General features: G+C 36.7%; 1 protein-coding gene across 2 annotated transcripts; it reads left to right on the top strand.

Moving 5' to 3' along the window:
* Positions 1 to 6,876: 6,876 nt before the first annotated feature.
* LOC122006568 (DNA (cytosine-5)-methyltransferase 1B-like) lies at positions 6,877 to 18,262 on the top strand. Of its 2 annotated transcripts, none has more exons than XM_042562121.1 (13): positions 6,877 to 7,280; positions 7,503 to 7,569; positions 11,654 to 13,124; positions 13,432 to 14,908; positions 15,445 to 15,606; positions 15,871 to 16,063; positions 16,139 to 16,250; positions 16,324 to 16,471; positions 16,593 to 16,790; positions 16,938 to 17,216; positions 17,322 to 17,483; positions 17,565 to 17,783; positions 17,928 to 18,262. In XM_042562121.1, exons 2-13 carry the CDS (start codon positions 7,536 to 7,538, stop codon positions 18,069 to 18,071), a joined length of 4,599 nt encoding a protein of 1,532 aa, XP_042418055.1. In that variant the 5' UTR covers positions 6,877 to 7,280; positions 7,503 to 7,535; the 3' UTR covers positions 18,072 to 18,262. The 2 variants fall into 2 exon arrangements, with proteins under 2 accessions (XP_042418055.1, XP_042418056.1); XM_042562122.1 differs by having other exon boundaries at positions 6,877 to 7,284.
* Positions 18,263 to 19,029: the final 767 nt, after the last annotated feature.

Raw genomic sequence — 19,029 nt, 5'->3', positions numbered from 1 at the left:
CCTCCAAGCTTTGTAACCTTCTTCTAAAGTCATATGTTGAGTAGTCTACATTTCCCCATCTATGTTTTCTTCATTGTGGTGTCACGATACTTCCATATCCTGCTATCATAGCTTGGTCCCAGTTCATTCCACATACTGACTAGGGTCGCGATTATATTTTGCTAGTATCGCATTCCACTTTCTTCTCATTTTTTTATTTTTTTCTTATACCTAAAAAAATGGAAGATGGAGTCTTCTTCTTTTGCTCCTGTTCTAAGGTTAGTTTAATTAAAGAACTTCATTCCACAAGGGATGAAAACCTCAATTCTTTTTTATTAAACCCCCAAACTCCTCCTTCGTTGGCATTGAGAATTGCCTCTTCCTCCGACTCTAAAAGACTTTCATCTAGTGTAAGGTTACTATAGTGCATCTCAGAGTTTGAATGTTTAACTAAGATATGTTACCTCTTGCCATTCACACCATGATTAAGGCATCTCTTAACAAGGTGATGAAATTTATGGTTGTAGAGTTGGAAGTGCGCCATGTGGAAATCATAGATCTTACTAAGGCGACTTCCAAAGAGGGAGCACCAGCAGCTCCGGCTACAACCCCAATATAGGGAACTTCTTAATTGGCAGCAAGGGTGCCCAACCCAATTGGGGAGTCAGGATCTCCTGCTGGTCCACCCAATGCTCCCATGCCCACTTTATCCGTGGAATTGAAGGCTCCCCTCCGAATTTCAAGAAAAAGGCATCGCTCGTCTCAACTGAATAAGCAGACCCCTCTACCCCTGTACAAATTCCTGTTGGATTACCAACACACGGGATCAAGAGGTCGCTCGACCACCACTAACCTTCCTTTGGTGCACCTCTCCCCTTCCCCTAGAACTCTCGGTTCCCATCCTCCCGTGAAGCAAAATCTCCCTTCATGGGAGCTAGTCCTTCTCGTGTTCTTAGGAATTTACCAGATGAAGAGATTCCTCTGGTGGAGCTTGCCCAAGACCTAGTCCTAGTCGAGCACTGGATAGGCCTTTCTATCTACGGTCTAGCAGCCCTTGCTTGGAAGGACGGGGAAGCAGTGGCCAAAGACATGCTCATTTGAGATTTAGCAAAAGAACTTCTATGACATGGTACCCAGCACATGTCTTAGTTAATGATTTTCAGACGAAAATATCCTGAACTCTACCAGGGCCGTGGAGATTTGAGGGCCCACATCACTGAACTGGAAACCCAGCTAACTGCAACTCCTTCCCAAGAGGTTTTGGTTGTAGCCTATTAAGAAATAATCGTTGCACAATCGGAGATCGATCACTTGAAACAACTGCAAACATACACTGCCTCTGATCATGCGACTATCAATTGACTAAGGAGGGGGATTGCGGATGCAATAGCCGAAAGAATCAGTCTGGCACATACTGTGAGTTAGCTGCAGGTGGAGATAGACACACTAACCACTATCGCAGCCGACCGCCAAAAGAAATTAGAGGCAGCCGTAGCTAAGGAGGCAGCCACTCAAGCTGATTTGGATGCTAGTCGGCAAAAATTGGGGATTCTGAACCTGGAGCTAGGAGTTACTCAATGGGAGGTTGAATCGGCCAAAGCTTTAGCAGAAACCTATCATAGTGACCTGGAGGCTGCTCTTATTACCATTAAAGATATTCGAGCTGAGGTACAGAGCCAGGAGGTTTCCTTGATGGAGCTACAAACTTCTTTGGAGGATCTAGAGGCCTAGAAGGATCAAGTGAAGGGACAAGTGCTTGAACTTAAAGAACATCAGTGGGAGAAAGATGAGCGCTAAGCCACTAGATAAAAAAAAAGAATTCTTTCATTCAGAAAAATTTTATGATATGGTCAGCACCCAGTTCTTTCAAATAGTGCAATATGACATTGATGGCATCTTGAAGTAGTTGGTAGAAAATGGGAAGCTCCCTGTTGACTCTCCCTTCCAATCATTGATATTTTGAAAATCAACGAGAGCATCGCCGATGAAGATGCGATTGACTTTGGAACTTCAAGATGTATTTATCCTTTTGTAAATCTTTTATTTGCATTAGTGAAAGTTTGAAATCGTGATGTTCTTTGTTGTAAAGGAGGCAAGGATATCGATCCTGGCTATGTCCAAATCCTGGAGAGCTAGGCCCTACAAAGCTAAAGGGAATTTGATACCATAGCTAGGAGGATCTCGACCTCGACTGCATACAAGTCCAGGAGAGGTTGGCCCTGAAAAGAATATAACAATATGGTACTCGCTTGACCCTTGTACGAAGAGGAGTCCACTACTATAATCGGGAGGATTTCGACCTCAACTAAATCCAAGGCCGAGGTAATTTGGGGCCAAATCCAAATCTAAATCTAAGTCTAAATAGTCATTTGTTTAATAAGAACAAGTACTAGACATAGTTAAACTTGGGAGAGATATTTTTAAAGTTGCAAAAATATTTTTAAGTAAAGTAAGATTTAAGGTGATTGACACTCCATAGTCGATTGAGCTTTTTGACATAGTTAAACCTGGGAGAGATATTTTTAAAGTTGCAAAAATATTTTTAGGTAAAGTAAGATTTAAGGTGATTGACACTCCATAGTCGATTGAGCTTTTTGACATAGTTAAACCTGGGAGAGATATTTTTAAAGTTGCAAAAATATTTTTAGGTAAAGTAAGATTTAAGGTGATTGACACTCCATAGTCGATTGAGCTTTTTATCATCTGTATCCTCCAAATAATAGGATCCTGAGCTTAGCTTGCTAATTACCTAGAAAGGCCCTCCCCATTGTGGCTCTAATTTATTCACGTCTCCCACCGGTTTAATCTTCCTCTAAACCAGATCTTCAACTCAGAAAATATGAGGAATGACTCATTTGCTATACCTAGTGCACATCCGTTATCGGTGTGCTTTGAGCTGAGCAACTACTCATTCTTGGGTTTCAGCACTCAGATTAAGACCTAGGAGTCGCCATTCAGAATTATCTTGCCCATATGTGCTCCTCTAGATTGACTCTTCTCCAATCACTAATGACACAATTGCTCTTCATAAACAAAATTAAAATGAGTCATTTTACTGTGTTCCCTTGAAGTGGTCCGGTAAGCCCATAAGATGTTTGACAATTCATCCACTCGGTTGTCCTTAACATGATCCAATTTAATTTTAAACCTTCAAACTATTTCCCGATTGACCATGACGATTTGACCATTACTGTAGGATCGTAGATGTGCTGGGGGGGGGGGATAGCACACCTTGCTTTTTCGTTCGTTTCGTAAAACTCAAAGTATGCAACGGAAATAAAGAAAGAACCAAAGGCAATCGCTAACACAATTTCTTTTATTTGGTTCGGAGCTTGTGGCGACTCTACTCCAAGGCCCACACGTGAGAGTGTTTTCGATGGGCAATCACTATAAACTCGAGAATCTTTTACAGATAAGTAAATACAAGTATTGAACTTAAAAGATTATACCGACAATACAAAAGATGATGGAAGTAGTCGTCGATTGTCGGAACAGTAGTTGAGCGTCGTTGAGTCATTTCGACGTAGGCGCAACTTCGAAGATTGCTTGTACAATTGTTGTTCGAAGTTGCTAGCCGAGACCCCTTTTTATAGCAGCTTCAAGTCTGATCCAGATCCCCCGATCTTCGGGATCAAGTCTTGACTCGACCCGGATCGGTCGACCGATCCCCTAGTTCGGTCGACCGAACCTGCTGAACTTGCCCGACCTTCTATCCAGATGCAGCCTTTTTGGATAGCATGCATCTGCATTCGGTCGATTGATCCCTCTATTCGGTCGACCGATCAGTTGATGGTCTCTGCCTCATCTAACCCGATCAACTCGCTCGACCATGTCTCTGTTTATCTTCGGTTCGGTCCATCGATCCCTCTGGTCAACCCTTCACCGATAGCTGGATTTTGATCCTTTTGTGTGGGTTCGATCGACCGATCAATGCTGAGTCCGACCCTGTAGAACTGTTAGTTTCCTGCCAAACAGAGTTAGGCAAATAGAGCAAATAATATTAAACAATTAAATTAACAGTCTTTAGACTGTCCAGTTCTGACTTCGAATTTCCTCCGGAAATCCTAGATTGAATCGACGCCTACTGTTCCCTCAACGGGGAACGCGTCCTCACATACTCCTCTTAGGAGAGTTTATCTGTTGCCAGATTGGTCCTCCAGACTGACTGGACTTTCCGCCTAGGGTAACCGTCCCCTAGGATCTAGGGTTACCACCCCCTAGGATTTTCCTCAGCCTAGGATTACTGTCCCCTAGGACCTAGGGTTACCACACCTAGAGTTTTCTACTTGCCTACCCGCAGCTTGGACTTCTGTCTAAGAACACTTAGGATTTTTCGGCAGTCTCATTCAAACTCGTTAGAGCACAAATAGCTTTAACTTTGCACCCTTTGACATAATCAAAACTCAGGTTCAATCGTCGGATGTTTCCTATATCAATAATTTTTCCCTTTTTGATTATGGTAATACAGTTCAAAGTTAAGTAAAATATAATAATAATAATAAAGAAATTTAAGCATGAGCATAAATATAATAATTTATAAAAAAATTCTCTTATGCTCCCCCTTTCATAAAAAATTATGTTTAAATTCTTAACTTTGACTTTTCTACATATATCAAAAAGAAGAGAAGGTTGTTTGACGAAAGAGTTTTTACTTTATTTAATTTGAAGCTCCCCTGAAGGGTAGCAATTAGTTAAACATAGCTTTGAAAATAATTTTTTTAAAAAATACATAGCTAAATTAGAAATTCTTTGAAAATATTTAATTTTTTCAAAAAAACTTAGATTATTTAGTTAGAAAGAAACTTAGTTAATCTTAAGTTTTTAAACTATCATATTTTTTTAAAAAATATATTAATTAAATTTTAGCTTTAAAAATATTTGGATAAAAACTTAACTTTTAAAAATATTTTGATAAAAATTTAATTTTAAAAATATTTTGATAGGGACTAAGCTTTAAAAAAGAATTTGATGGAAAACATAATTATTTGAAAAGATTTTGATAGAAAGTATAGTTCAAGCTTAATAATGTACTTATGGATTGTACTTGGATAAGCTTTTGCTGTTTTATAGATTAAGACAGTTTTAGCTGTTACTGAGAATGCAGGACTAAAATCCTTATTTTTTTTAGTGTAGTGAAAGAAGACAAAGGCTACTCATACTGTGGAAAGATACCACAAGAGAAACAATATAAACGTGCCTGGCAATCACTGTCCAAAGAGCAATCATCAAGTAACTTCATAAAGTTTCGCCCCAAATGTGTTTAACTGAAATAGAAATTCTTCTCTAAAAGAAATAAATTGCCCTCAGAACTTGCTAGCAGATACAGACAGCAAAGGGCAAAGCTAAAAGCAACTAGCAAAACTGCACTTGCCTGGCATTCTCAATTGGAACAGATAATTATTATAGATAAGTAATAATTACTTATCTATAATTCTACTGTTTATAGATAAGTAATTATTATAGATAATTTTATCTTTTATATCTTAATTACTACTGTTTATTTTCATTTTTCTCGTCTAAGTAATTATTATTTATCAAATAGATTATTAAATATAGGTGAATATGTTAGACATTTTGATTCTCAGGGAAAAAAGTGTAAAATTCAAAACGAGGAAAAATCAAGATCATATTCACACAATGAGCCATAGGGGAAATGTCTAGTTAGTTTTCATGATAGTAAAAAAAATTTATTTATCAAACTTTATGAAAAAGTTTTACATATACACTTAATTAGTAACATTATTTGTTTTAACAATTTTTATATATCTTAGACTTAAGGAAAAAACAAGTCCTGTCGATACATTAATTACACGAGCAAAAGTTTAGATTGAATGTCACAAGAAAAAAAATAGAGAACCTAATAGTCAAGCTGTTGGAGAGAAAAATGGTATTAAAACTCTATTATTTGTCGAATTCACAAGAAAAAAAATAGACAATCTAAATTTCTAATTGTATCATCTTAAAAGTTGTCGCTTTTTATTTGCAGAAAGAAATAGAACGGTGTACACCTGAATCTCACAACATAACTAATATTGCTAATGATGCAATTAGTCTTGTATTTGACAAGGAAAATTGAGGTAGAGTCCGCGGAATGAGCTTTGGAGTTATACCATCGAAAGTTGATGACTGTTAAACGACTTGAAAGTACAATAAATAACCATCAACAAGAAATGCAAGAAATGAGATTCTTATTTTTTCAAAATATGAGGTAACAAAATGAGTAAGAACAAGTTAGTAATTAACAACATAAGATATAATATGGAAAAACTTGTCATCATTTTTTTTAATTACTTTGAGTTTTTTGTATTCTTGTTAGTATTAATTATAATTTATATATAAAATTTTAAAAATATAAGAATAGTAATTTTATATTAAAATATCTAGGAGGGACAGCTATCCCCTAACAGAGCATCCTCGGCGTCATGCAAGAGCATCTTCGGGATCACGGTGGTAAAAAGACGAATACATTCATCCCTAGCATTTTTATCAATTCGTCCCAAGACCAACAACATCCTCAGGATCACCGTGCAATGGAAAGAAGTTAAATTATGACTCATTCTCAATTATAATATATTTATAAAAATTTTTTCTCTCTAAATAGGATGTATAATCCATTATCTTAGCTTTAGTATGGCAACGGATGAAACTTATTTATAGGACTAAACAAATCTCTCAGATTTAGTGTTACATTATTCAATAATTTTTCATAAAAAAAATAAACACAGCAGATTCTAACTTTCTTTCCCTTTTCAGTTTTCACGGCGTAGGTTTGTTTCATCCGTCCAGATAAACGGACGGTCCGATGATCTCCTTCACAGGCTAGTTGCAATTTGCCCAAAGTGGGGTTCCTGCAGATTTGGTGGCGTGTGGGTCATGAATAAGAAAAGCAAAAATCCCATAAAACCCTACCCAAAATTTCTGCGTGCTCTGGTCCTTTGCCGCCTATGGCAAGGAGCGAGCACGAAAATGGCAGTTTCCAATGGATGCATTGAATTGAAGTGCCCTTCCAAAAAATGGCGCCCTAATTGCGCGCGATCAAATTCCAACCTGCACCAAAGGGCGCCTAATTTCCCCGCTCAAAATGCCCTTTCGGCCCCGACACTTCTCATTGCGCGCTGCCTCTTCGCCTTCCCCAGCCTTCAGGTTCCGTTCCTCCCGGCGGTCAATTTGAGACCTGCTTGACGGCCGTCCCACGTCCCCTCCGGGGAAGCCATTGATTCTGCTCTGATATTGTGCTCCTCGGAAGGTGATCGGAAACGAGCTATCTCTACCGCTCCATCCTTGTGCTCGGTCGTCTACGGGTCAGTAAGTTTATAGCAGATCCGAGCTCAAGTTGTTTTTTTTCTTCTTCTTCTAGATGATCGTGACTATGTTAAACATGGGTTGCTATTGGAAAGGGCGAAATAGATCTTGTTCTAAGTAGTCGGTTAAATTTGCAGTGCGTCTTCTGCATGGGTTTTGATCTGTTTCTGTTTTCTATTTGTCTTATGAACTAATGTTCTGTTTTTTGTTTCCTTCTGTAGGATTCCAGATTCGTAGCAAGTCAACAACTTAGTATGGCGAGAAATCCTGGAGGTTCGAATTCTACAGGTTTGGTTCGGCAGCATCGCTGTTAGGAGATTTTTCTTTTGTTGTGAATATATGTAATCAACTATAAATTGGAAGTTCTAGGTTGCAGATGTTCTTTATTCTCCAGTTGTCATGCGTGAAGCAGATAAATGATGTTTTATCATTATGTTGCAAAATTTTGTTTTCAACACATTGATTTCGTGATATTTTTTCCCATTTGTTAAATGGGTGTTTGAAATAGAACATGATTTTTCATGTCCGAAAATTAAACACATGTTTGTCAATCTCATTGATGACTATCTCAAACATAAGCGTGTCATCTTTTCTCATATCCACCTGCCCTGTCAATCTCATTGGCAATTGTCTTGAACATACCCAACAAATAACACTTGAAAGAAGAGAAGGATGAAGCACCATGTTAGTGGGGGCTCAGTACAAGCATTTACAAAGGCTTGATCATCTGGAATATTTGCTTGAGTAGCGTAGTTAAATTTCTTCAGCATCCATGCATTTAGATAATTTCACAATAGAATTGAGCTTCCTAGAAGTTATATCTTTTAAACTACTAGTTGATAGATCTTTGAATGATTAAGTAAACAGATCTTTGGCGTGGATACCCTAGAAAACTTTTTGTGCTTGAGTATTTTATACCAACACTCCCTAGTTTGATTGTGTTTAATTTTCACATTTGCCCCTGTGAGTAAATTAGAAAAGAGGACAATTTTGAGCAACATTTGTTTTTTCTTGTGTTTAGTGAGTTTCAACATAACACAAGCAAATGTATACAATTCTTCTCGGGCAATATTGCAAAATTTTGCAAACATGATGTATACTCATTCTATCAAATTTGATCCAATTGAGCTTTGACTTTTAGATCTGGAGTTCTTGGGATATGCTCCTTGATCAGTGTCCTCTTCTACCTTCTCTCTATTTGGATTGATTGCATCATTGAATATAATCAATCTCTTATGATTTTTATGCACAATAAATATTGATCATATTTCTAATTTGCGACCTTTAAAGTTGAAAATAAAATGAAGGCTATGTTTTTTTTCCATGAGCCTTTAAACTTATACCATGATTTGCCAATATTGGCATATAAATCCAATGAAGTGAGGTGCTAATTCAAGCAACATGAAGTCAATTAAACATCCTTGTTACATTATATTACTCGGAGTGGAGCATCCAACAGTAGTGTGGATCCACTAGTCTAATGAGGTTATTTGTAAAAATCATTGTTTGAAATTTTGTTCCATGTTGAGTGAAATGGTCAAAATATATCGTTTTGGTAAATTATCAAATTTGATACTATGCATCAAATCCAATCTGTCATTAGTGCCATGCGTCAACATGTTGGCACAATACTAAAACAATATTGTTTTAGTAAAAAACCAAAATTTCGGTACGGTTTGAGATTTTTGAACCTTTACACATCTCAATATAGATATTGAATATTTGCTTAGAGGCTTGGTGTTCAAGTGTTGATGTGAATATTTGCTTTACACATCCAACATGAATGCAAAATGAGTGGTTGAAGGTTCAAGCATTGGAAGTCAACTTGTTATTCTATTTGCTAAAGTTGAAGGTTACCTCAAATATAAAACTGAATCGGTCTCTAATGCTTTATAGTGTCTATATCATAGCAATTGGTGCATCACCTTTATTAATGCCGTCTTTGGTCTCTAACTAATTATTTTTAGGAGTTAGTGATTTATATGACCTTATTTGTCTCAATGGCAAAAGTTTTTTATTTTTATTTTTAAAGAAAATGAGGTAGAGCCCTTTTAAAAAATTCCTTTTAAAAAATTCCTATTTAAGTCTCATGAAAAATATTAATTTTACCATTTGGAAGAACTGTGTTTTCGCAAGACATTATTTTTAGGGAAAAATAAAATTTTGTTTTCATGGGATCCCAATAGGGAGTTAATTAGGTGGCCTTCTTAGGGCTTTAAAAATAGATGCCAATTTTCCTAAGCAAAACATATAATACATATCAATTTATGCTAACTAGTAATGTAGATTTAGCCATATAATTAGCATGCAACTAAGCTAGCATTTGTTAAAAGTTACTTAGCTTAAGACTTACAAGTTACCATATCGAAACTTTAGTTTATAAAATTATTTCTTCATACATGGACAATATTATCCATGAAGAAAACATCATGAGAATCCTTATTATTTGAGAAGGGTAAGTGCTAGTCTAAAAAGTTTTATTTTATTTTTCCGATCTCTACATACGTAACATACGTAAAGTCATTTTCTCTTAATTAAGGAACATTTTATCATCAATTCCTCTTCTACTAGTTTATATTTCTGTAATCCAAACATAAAAAAGGAAAGGATCCATGAACCAAATTAAGAAAGATATATTCATATTTTATTCCTTATCAATTTCATTTCTTAGGAATAATTATTTCATTCCTTCTCAATTCCACTTTATAAATCAAATTCATAAAATTTGTTATATTTTTTTTCTTTAAATTTTATTATCTTTCCATAATTGTAATTTGGTGACATTATTATTTGTCTTGTTATAGAAATTATCATAACTACTTTATTCTTATTAAACCTCATTTCTTCATTTTTATTAACCTTTAAAGTATATCTTCCTTAGATGATTTTTTTTTTTCAATGTATGTCATCATCACCAACTACATGTTTTTTTTTTTTCTACTTTGGGACTTCAAAAAATTAATTTACCTTTTTTTCCTTCTATTTTTGTTTATTATCAAAATTAACATGATGCGGTCCAACCTTTTTTCGGGATCTTGTATTGGCCGGAGTTTTGTGTATTGGGCTATCCTTTATCAACGTTAATATGACATTAATATTATTATTCTTTATGTCAAATATTTTCTTTATTACCCTTTTTAGAAAATAAAGTATTATCTTTTAAGACACTACCATTTAGTTCTATTAGAGTAAAAAATATAAATTTTTTTCGTGTCGATCAACATTGGTGAAAATTATTGTTTTGCCTACTTAGGATACATCTTTGATACTCTGCCTACAGAGTGATAGGGCTAGGTGTCTGTGATAGACCTTTTGTGGGTGACTAGACAGAGCATTTGTGAGTGATTGCAAAGGTTTAGATTTCACAAATGTGATATTTATGGGTTTGCAATTTTGTGATGAAGCTCCGCAAGTGTGAGTTCTAGGACTTTGTTGTTTCACGATGAAGCTTTTTCGATGGGACTTTGGTGATGGCGTTAGGTGTGGTTCTTTCCTCTTCTTGCCTTTTCCTCCTCCTTTGGAGCTTCTTTGTCTTCTCTTTCTCGTTCGTGTCGTTAGCACAACATTTCTGCAAGCCCAACAGAGTCTAGAAATTGTTTTGGTTGAGGAATGAAACCATGCCTTCAATGAAATTTCAGATCTTGGTTAGAACTAGAAGGACAATTTTCTTTTTTTGCAATTTTATGATTAATATCTAGCAAAATTAAGTTTATTAAGAAAAAGATTACTCTTCAAAAGGAATTAAATGCTAATTTTTTTATTTGAGTTTTGGGTATCAACAATCACAATCCTTAAATGTAGAAGAAAAATTAAAATCTTATTACCCTCTTTGTTTTGTTCCTTGGATTGTCCTCTATATGCAAATTAGTATTTTATCCAATATGCCCATTTAACAAATCCAATTTTAGCATGGCAATTATATCCTCACCTATCTTAATTTCAGCAACGCCATCCTTAATTCTAAATGGCTCTTCCATTTTTTTTTATGTTCTACTTTTTAGTATACAAAGTTTGAAGCATGTTGCTGTCTCTTTAGCAAGTTCTCTTGCCCATTAGTTTCATGTGACCATAGCATGCTATTTTTCTCCCAATCATCACTTGTATTTTAGAAAATGCTTGTATGTTTGGGGTTGCTAATCTAGATTATAATCAAGGATTAGCTTCTAATCCTCACTGACATATAATAATGCAAGTTTTTTTATTTTATTTTATTTTATTTTTTTAATTTTTAGTTTTGCATCACATTTTGGGCAAATGCAGTTTCAAAATTTACTCTCATAAAAAGGGTACTCATGGTTCATATTTATGAGCTGGTTGTTAAAATTGATATTTTTCCTCTTTCCATAAATAAATAACTATGTTTTCATTTTAGGAATGACAAGGAGTGGCAAACGAAGGTCATCGAAAAGGAAAGTAACTGATAATGCTGAATCTGCTACTGCAGTGGAGTGTGGAAAACATAGTAGCAATCTTGAAAATGATAACGAAATAGATGCTTGCAAGAGGCCAAGGCGAGCTGCAGCATGCTCAAACTTTAAAGAGAGAAGTGTCAGAATATCTGACAAATCCTCAGTTCTTGAAACAAAGAAAATACAAGTGGAGGAGAATGAGGAAGTGGCTGTTGAACTGACTAGACTTGGTGCAGAAGATCTCCCCCCATGTAGAAAGCTTGTTGATTTCACCATTCATGATGCTGATGGAAATGCACAGCCATTTGAAATGTCAGAAATAGATGATTGTTTCATCACTGCACTCGTTCTGCCTTCGGATGACAATCTGGGAAAAGAGAGAGACAGGGGAATAAAATGTGAAGGATTTGGCCGGATAGAGTGTTGGTCAATTTCAGGTTATGATGAAGGTTCACCAGTTATTTGGGTCTCAACAGAAATTGCAGACTATGAGTGTGCAAAGCCAGCAGGCAGTTACAAGAAGTTTTATGACCTTTTTTATGAGAAGGCATGCATATGCGTTCATGTTTATCAAAAGTTGGCTAAAACTGTTAGTGGGAACTCAACTTTGAGCCTTGAGGAGTTGCTTGCTTCAGTAATCCGTTCTATGAGTGGAACCAAGAATTTTCCTGCTGGATCAAATTGTAGAGATTTTGTGATCTCTCTTGGAGAGTTTATTTACAACCAGCTAATAGGCCTAGATGAGTCTTCTACCAACAACAATGTTAATTGGGCAACTATGCCAACTCTTATTGCTTTAAGAGATGAATGTGGAAGTAGGTCAGAATCAAAGAATTTTCCATTAAGGGTATCAAATCAGAACTTGAGGATTAAGGAAGGAGAAGTTTTAGGTTCTACTGAAGATGAAGATGAGAAATTGGCAAGACTTTTGCAGGAAGAGGAAAATTGGAAGGCTATGAGGCAGCAAAAAAGCCATAGAGCAGCTACAAACACTAAAAAGAACATCTACATAAAAATCAATGAGATAGAGATTGCTAATGATTATCCATTGCCTGCCTATTACCGACCTTCCAACCATGAAATGGATGAATACTTATTTTTTGAGAGTGAGAACAATATGTCATATTCTGATCTTCCTAGAAGGATTCTTGACAATTGGGCTCTCTATAATTCTGACTCGAGGCTAATTTCTCTGGAGCTTCTGCCAATGAAGTCATGTGCAGAAATTGATGTGACTATTTTTGGATCTGGTCAAATGAGAGAGGATGATGGTAGTGGATTTGAATTGGATAATGACCTAGGTCTTTCTTCTTCAAGCCATTCTAACCATGCAGATATTGAAGGGGTTCCAATCTATCTTAGTGCTATTAAGGAGTGGATGATTGAATTTGGTGCTTCAATGATTTTCATCTCTATCCGAACAGACGTTGCCTGGTACTTCTAAATTTGCATCATTAGCAATTGCTATTTTGTTAATTTCATTCTATTACAGTATGCTCTTGGTTTCGTTAGCTAAACCTTGATCCTTATATGGGAATTTCCTCTATAATTTGCATAATTGAAGATAGACTAATAGAAGAATAATGAAAGGTGATAAAAAATCTCTACAGTTCAATATTTTATTCCTTAGCAGTTTTATGATGCAAAAGATAAAGTGCTTTTGAAAAAATGGAGATATTGACATGCTGTGTTGTTTCTTAGCAACAGTGCTCCTGGTACTGATTTTGCTTTCTGATTACAGGTACAGGTTAGGGAAACCTGCAAAACAATATGATCCTTGGCATCAACCAGTCCTGAAAACAGCCAAGCTTGCTATTTCTATAATCACTTTGTTAAAAGAACAAAGCAGGGTTTCAAAACTTTCCTTTGCTGATGTAATTAAGAAAGTGTCAGAATTTAGCAAAACTCATCCTGCATATATATCATCCAACTTATCTTTGGTTGAGAGATACATTGTTGTACACGGACAGATTATTCTTCAGCAGTTTGCTGAGTATCCTGATGAAACAATTAGGAAGTGTGCTTTCATAATTGGACTTTCTGAGAATATGGAGCAAAGAAGCCATACAAAACTCATAATGAAGAAAAAAGCTCTGTTAAAGAAGGAAGAAAACTTGAATCCTTGTGCAGCAATGGGACCTACTTTATCCAGCAGAAAAGTAATGCGTGCTACAACAACAAGATTTATCAATAAAATTTGGGGAGACTACTACTTGAATTTTTTCCCTGAGGACTCTACTAATGGGGATGCACATGAGCCTGTAGAAATTGAAGGAGAGCTGGAGGACAATGAAGATGATGAAGTAGAAGAGGAGAATGCATTGGTGTTGGATCAACAACCCACAAAGCCTCATTCAACCTCACACTCTTCTAAGCTTCATAAGGAAATCCAATGGGAGGGAAAACCTAATGGGAAAATGAATTCTGGGGAGACTCTTTATCGTTGTGCGATTGTCCGTGGACATGTTATAGAAATTGGTGGAGCAGTAACTATGGAAGCTGATGTAAATGATGAGCCATCTTTGTTGTTTGTGGAATACATGTTTGAGAAACATAATGGTGTCAAAATGGCTCATGGAAGGGTGTTGCTCAAAGGCTCCCAGACTATCCTTGGAAATGCAGCTGATGAGAGAGAGTTGTTCCTTTCAAATGACTGTATGGAAGTTGAACTAGGGAATATTAAAGAATCCATAGTAGTTGATATCCGTTTACGGCCCTGGGGACACCAGTACAGAAAGGATTATGCCAATGCTGATAAGATCGATAGAGCAAAAGCAGAGGAGAATAGACGGAAAGGACTGCCTATGGAGTTCTATTGCAAAGTCTTATATAACCCTGAGAGGGGTGGTTTTTTTGTTCTTCCTCATCACAGTATGGGCCTTGGAAATGGTGTTTGTGGCTCTTGCAAAGAAAAGTCCTTGCAGAAAGATGATTTCAAATTGAGTTCCAATTCTAGCTTTGTCTATAAGAGGATTGAGTACACTGTTCAAGATTTTCTTTATGTCAGACCTCAGTTCTTTGACAGTGAAGAACAGGAGGATCTTGGGACTTTTAAATCTGGCAGAAATGTAGGACTAAAGGCCTATGTAGTGTGCCAAATTCTTGAAATTCCAGTGTCCAAGCAACATACATTAAAATCAGCAAAGGTGAAAGTAAGAAGGTTTTATAGACCAGAAGACATTTCATCAGAAAAAGCCTACAGTTCTGACATTAGAGAGGTACACTATCTTTGATTATGCTTTTCTTGAAAATGTATAATGAAAATGCACAACTATCTTTAAATTAAAGATGCATTTATCATGATGCAATTTTATCCATGAGCATCTGTTTATGTAAAACTTGGATCATATGTTTATAGCATGGAACAATTTTCTGTTTATTATTGTCCCAGCTTCAAATTCATGGCTCTTTTTGCCCAAACATACAACCTACCCAAGCAATATGGTGAGTACACTATATCTTCATGGTTTTACATTTTCCATTTACTTAAAGAAACAATGTGGAAATTAGTCTATCTCATACATCTTGTACATACCCATCTACAATTTTGTATGTATCAATTTGGATATCTTGTTAGGGGATAAAAATTGATCCTGGGGAGATCCTACACTGCCTTACTATCAGTGCAATGTCTTTTTTTTAGACGCAGTCATATTATCCAATTTCTACATTCTTTTGAACAGCCAAATTTAATTGCTATTTTTCAAAAAGAAATTCAGTTTCTAATTTTACTGGCTGCATATTTGAATCTCAGGTGTACTATAGTGAAAATGTGGTCTCTGTGCCTGTTGACATGATTGAAGGAAAATGTGAAGTTCGGAAGAAGATTGATGTTTTAAGTTTTGGTATACCTGTGCTTGATGACATATTCTTCTGTGAATATTGTTATGATCCTGTTAAAGGAACTCTCAAACAGGTACATTCTTTTTGTTTACCTAAATTATTTTCATTCATGCTTCTCTCTTTAACAGGGGTAGCCTTGGCACAACGGTGAAGTTGTTGCCATATGCTTTGGAGATCATTGATTCAAATCTCAAAAACAGTCTCTTGCAAAGCAGGATAAGGTTGCATATAATAGACCTTTCTTCGGAATCCTGCATTGGTGGGAGCTTCGTGTATCGGATTACCCTTTGTACTTCTTCCTTCTCATCTTCCTGACTTAAAATGAATGTGTCTTCAGTTACCTGCCAACATAAAGGTATCGTCTTTGAAAATAAAGGAAGACCAAATTGCCTATCGAAAGAAAAAGGGCAAGGAGAAGTGTGGAGATGAATTTTCTGAAAAATTGACTGATGTGTCTCGGGAAAATCATTTGGCAACTCTTGATATTTTTGCTGGATGTGGTGGCTTGTCTGCAGGACTTCAGCACTCTGGTAAGTTTTTTACAGTCAAGGTTGCAGTTGGAGATGTATCTAGAACAGCAAGTTTGATAACATTTAAATTTGCAGGTGTTTCATATACAAAATGGGCCATTGAATATGAAGAGCCTGCTGGTGAAGCATTTCGCTATAATCATCCTGAAGCCTTGATGTTTGTAGATAATTGCAATGTTATTCTCAGGCAAGCTACTGGATTTAGTTAAAGATTCAAAATTTTGTCACAAGTTCACATATATTCTAAGACTTTTTTGCAGGGCTATTATGGAGAAATATGGAGATTCAGATGATTGTATCTCAACGTCTGAGGCTGCTGACTTGGCTGCTTCACTTGATGAGGAGAAGCTTAAAAATCTACCAAAGCCAGGCGAAGTAGATTTCATCAATGGAGGGCCTCCATGTCAGGTGTAATTTGTTGTTTCATCAGTATTGTTGGTTTGATCAATTGAGGTCCTCCATATCAGCCAGGTGATCACTATGAATTTGTTGTCAATTTTTAAAGTTTATTTTTATTTTTTGCCTCCAGGGATTTTCTGGGATGAACCGGTTTAATCGGAGCACGTGGAGTAAAGTTCAGTGTGAAATGATTTTGGCCTTCTTATCATTTGCAGAATATTTCAGGCCCAAGTTTTTTCTTCTAGAGAATGTTAGGAATTTTGTGTCTTTCAACAAAGGACAGACATTCAGATTGACTCTTGCGTCACTTTTAGCTATGGGTTATCAGGTATCTATAGTTTTGGTTTCTTAGCAGTGGTAAAGGTGGTCGTAGCCTCAGTATTGAATTCATAATCTTTCATGGTTCTTATTTTTTATACTTTTTTTTCCTCAAAACTATGGTTGACTTGTGTTCATTTTATTCTTGCTGGTTTAGGTAAGGTTTGGTATCCTGGAAGCTGGAGCCTATGGTGTCTCCCAATCAAGAAAGAGGGCGTTCATTTGGGCTGCTTCACCAGAAGAGACTCTTCCAGAATGGCCAGAACCTATCCATGTGTTTGCTACCCCTGAGCTTAAAATTTCTATGCCTGGGAATGGGTATTATACTGCCGTCCGAAGCACAGCTGGAGGAGCTCCTTTTCGTTCGATTACTGTTAGGGATACAATTGGTGATCTTCCACCAGTTGCAAATGGAGCTGCCAAACCGACAATTGATGTACGGCAATTCAGCTTCTAATATTGTTCATATGCATCATTCATCTATTCTTACATTTTTACTTCTCCATATTAACAAGATTTTATTGTCTTTTTCCATTTTTAGTACGGGAGTGAGCCCATATCATGGTTTCAAAAGAATATCAGAAGTGGCATGTCGGCTCTAAATGACCATATATCAAAGGAAATGAATGAACTCAATTTGATAAGATGCCAACGCATACCAAAAAGGCCAGGTGCTGATTGGCGTGATCTACCAGATGAAAAGGTAACTTTGTTGGGTGTTTGTTGATTATTTAATCTGCTACTATGTGCTACTTATTTCCTAATATGCTATTGTGTATATTAGGTTAAACTGTCCACTGGACAAATGGTTGATTTGATACCTTGGTGCCTTCCGAACACAGCAAAGAGGCACAATCAATGGAAGGGGTTGTTTGGTAGGTTGGACTGGGATGGCAACTTCCCGACTTCCATCACAGATCCCCAACCAATGGGCAAGGTAGGGATGTGCTTCCACCCGGATCAAGATAGAATTCTCACTGTCCGCGAATGTGCAAGATCTCAAGTAAGTTGTCATTTTCATACTAACGTGAACATTGCATGCTGAGCGAATTGTTCACTTGCATATCATGTTGAATTGGAGCGTATTGCAATCTTTATATCAGCATGTTGTAGTTGGTATCTTGAAGAGTTCTATTTGTGCCTGCAGGGTTTCCCAGACAGTTACCAGTTCTCTGGTAACGTCCAAAACAAGCATAGGCAAATTGGAAATGCTGTGCCACCTCCATTAGCCTATGCACTCGGAAGGAAACTTAAGGAAGCTGTCGAAGGAAAGCAATCCCCATCAGCTTAAACATCCATGGAGCTTCTATACCAGTACCAAATTAAACAAATTTTAAATGACCTCAATATTGTGGTTGTTCAATGTTTAGGGCTGCAGAAATTAACTCTCTCCTTTTGATCAGTCCTTTCTTATGTCTCTTGTAAAATTCGAAGACATTGTTTAACATTTTTTTAGTTAAAAAACCTGAGAAAGTTCATTAACCTATTGTTTTATAACATGCTTTACCACATGATTAATTACTTTCATGAAGTAAAAGATACAGGTTCATAAACTTGATGCTCAAGCTCCATACCATGTGACACACAGCTAGCTCTTAAAGGCTACCAACCTGGACTTTCTCTCATTTCCAAGCATTCAAAGCCCTCAAATTTAGGGGATAAAAGGAGTGACCACACTCTTGATCCTTTTACTTTGTCAAAGAGAATTCCTTCCATCCTTTTACAATTGATATAAACCAAACCTCAGGCTCTCATTCAGAGTAACACTTGTAGCCATGTCTTCCCTCCCTGCGCCAACTATCCTACAAACCTCCGCACCAACAGAGCTGTCTTATTCCCACTCTGGTGGATCCTTTGGCCCAGCACTGCTAGTGCTAGGCATCATTGCTATGCTTGCCATTGCTGCATGCGTCTTCGGGCGCCTTTGTGCTAGTCGTTTTAGCGAGTGCAAAGTATGGCACGAGGAGCATCCACTCCCAAGGCATTTTGAAACAAAGCCAGGCAGTTTCAATGCGAAATCTGCCGGCAATTGCAAGCTCCAAGCTCAAGCGAAGCTCGAACGCGATGTGAAAACAGAATTTCGCGTGTGAGAGAAACTTAAAAGTTTCATTTCCTATTCAATGTTATCCCTCTGTTTGCTGAAATGTTAAACCCCTTGCATCACTAACCATACCTCCATCACTAGGAAAGAAACCTCTTGTAGAACAACAATTTATGATCAACAACCAAAGATTGGCTTTTACTATCAA

This window comes from Zingiber officinale, chromosome 7B (genome assembly GCF_018446385.1).
Source record: "Zingiber officinale cultivar Zhangliang chromosome 7B, Zo_v1.1, whole genome shotgun sequence".
Lineage (NCBI taxonomy): Eukaryota > Viridiplantae > Streptophyta > Magnoliopsida > Zingiberales > Zingiberaceae > Zingiber > Zingiber officinale.
The sequence above is the reverse complement of the archived record's forward strand: the minus strand, read 5'-3'. Positions and strand labels throughout refer to the sequence as shown.

Bases quoted from the DNA above. Each gene is read 5' to 3' on its own strand.
- LOC122006568 (XM_042562121.1), top strand. From the start codon at position 7,536: ATGGCGAGAAATCCTGGAGGTTCGAATTCTACAG. The intron at 14,909-15,444 runs GTACACTATCTT...TTTGAATCTCAG, and splicing joins ACAGTTCTGACATTAGAGAG to GTGTACTATAGTGAAAATGT. The intron at 16,064-16,138 runs GTAAGTTTTTTA...TTAAATTTGCAG, and splicing joins TGCAGGACTTCAGCACTCTG to GTGTTTCATATACAAAATGG.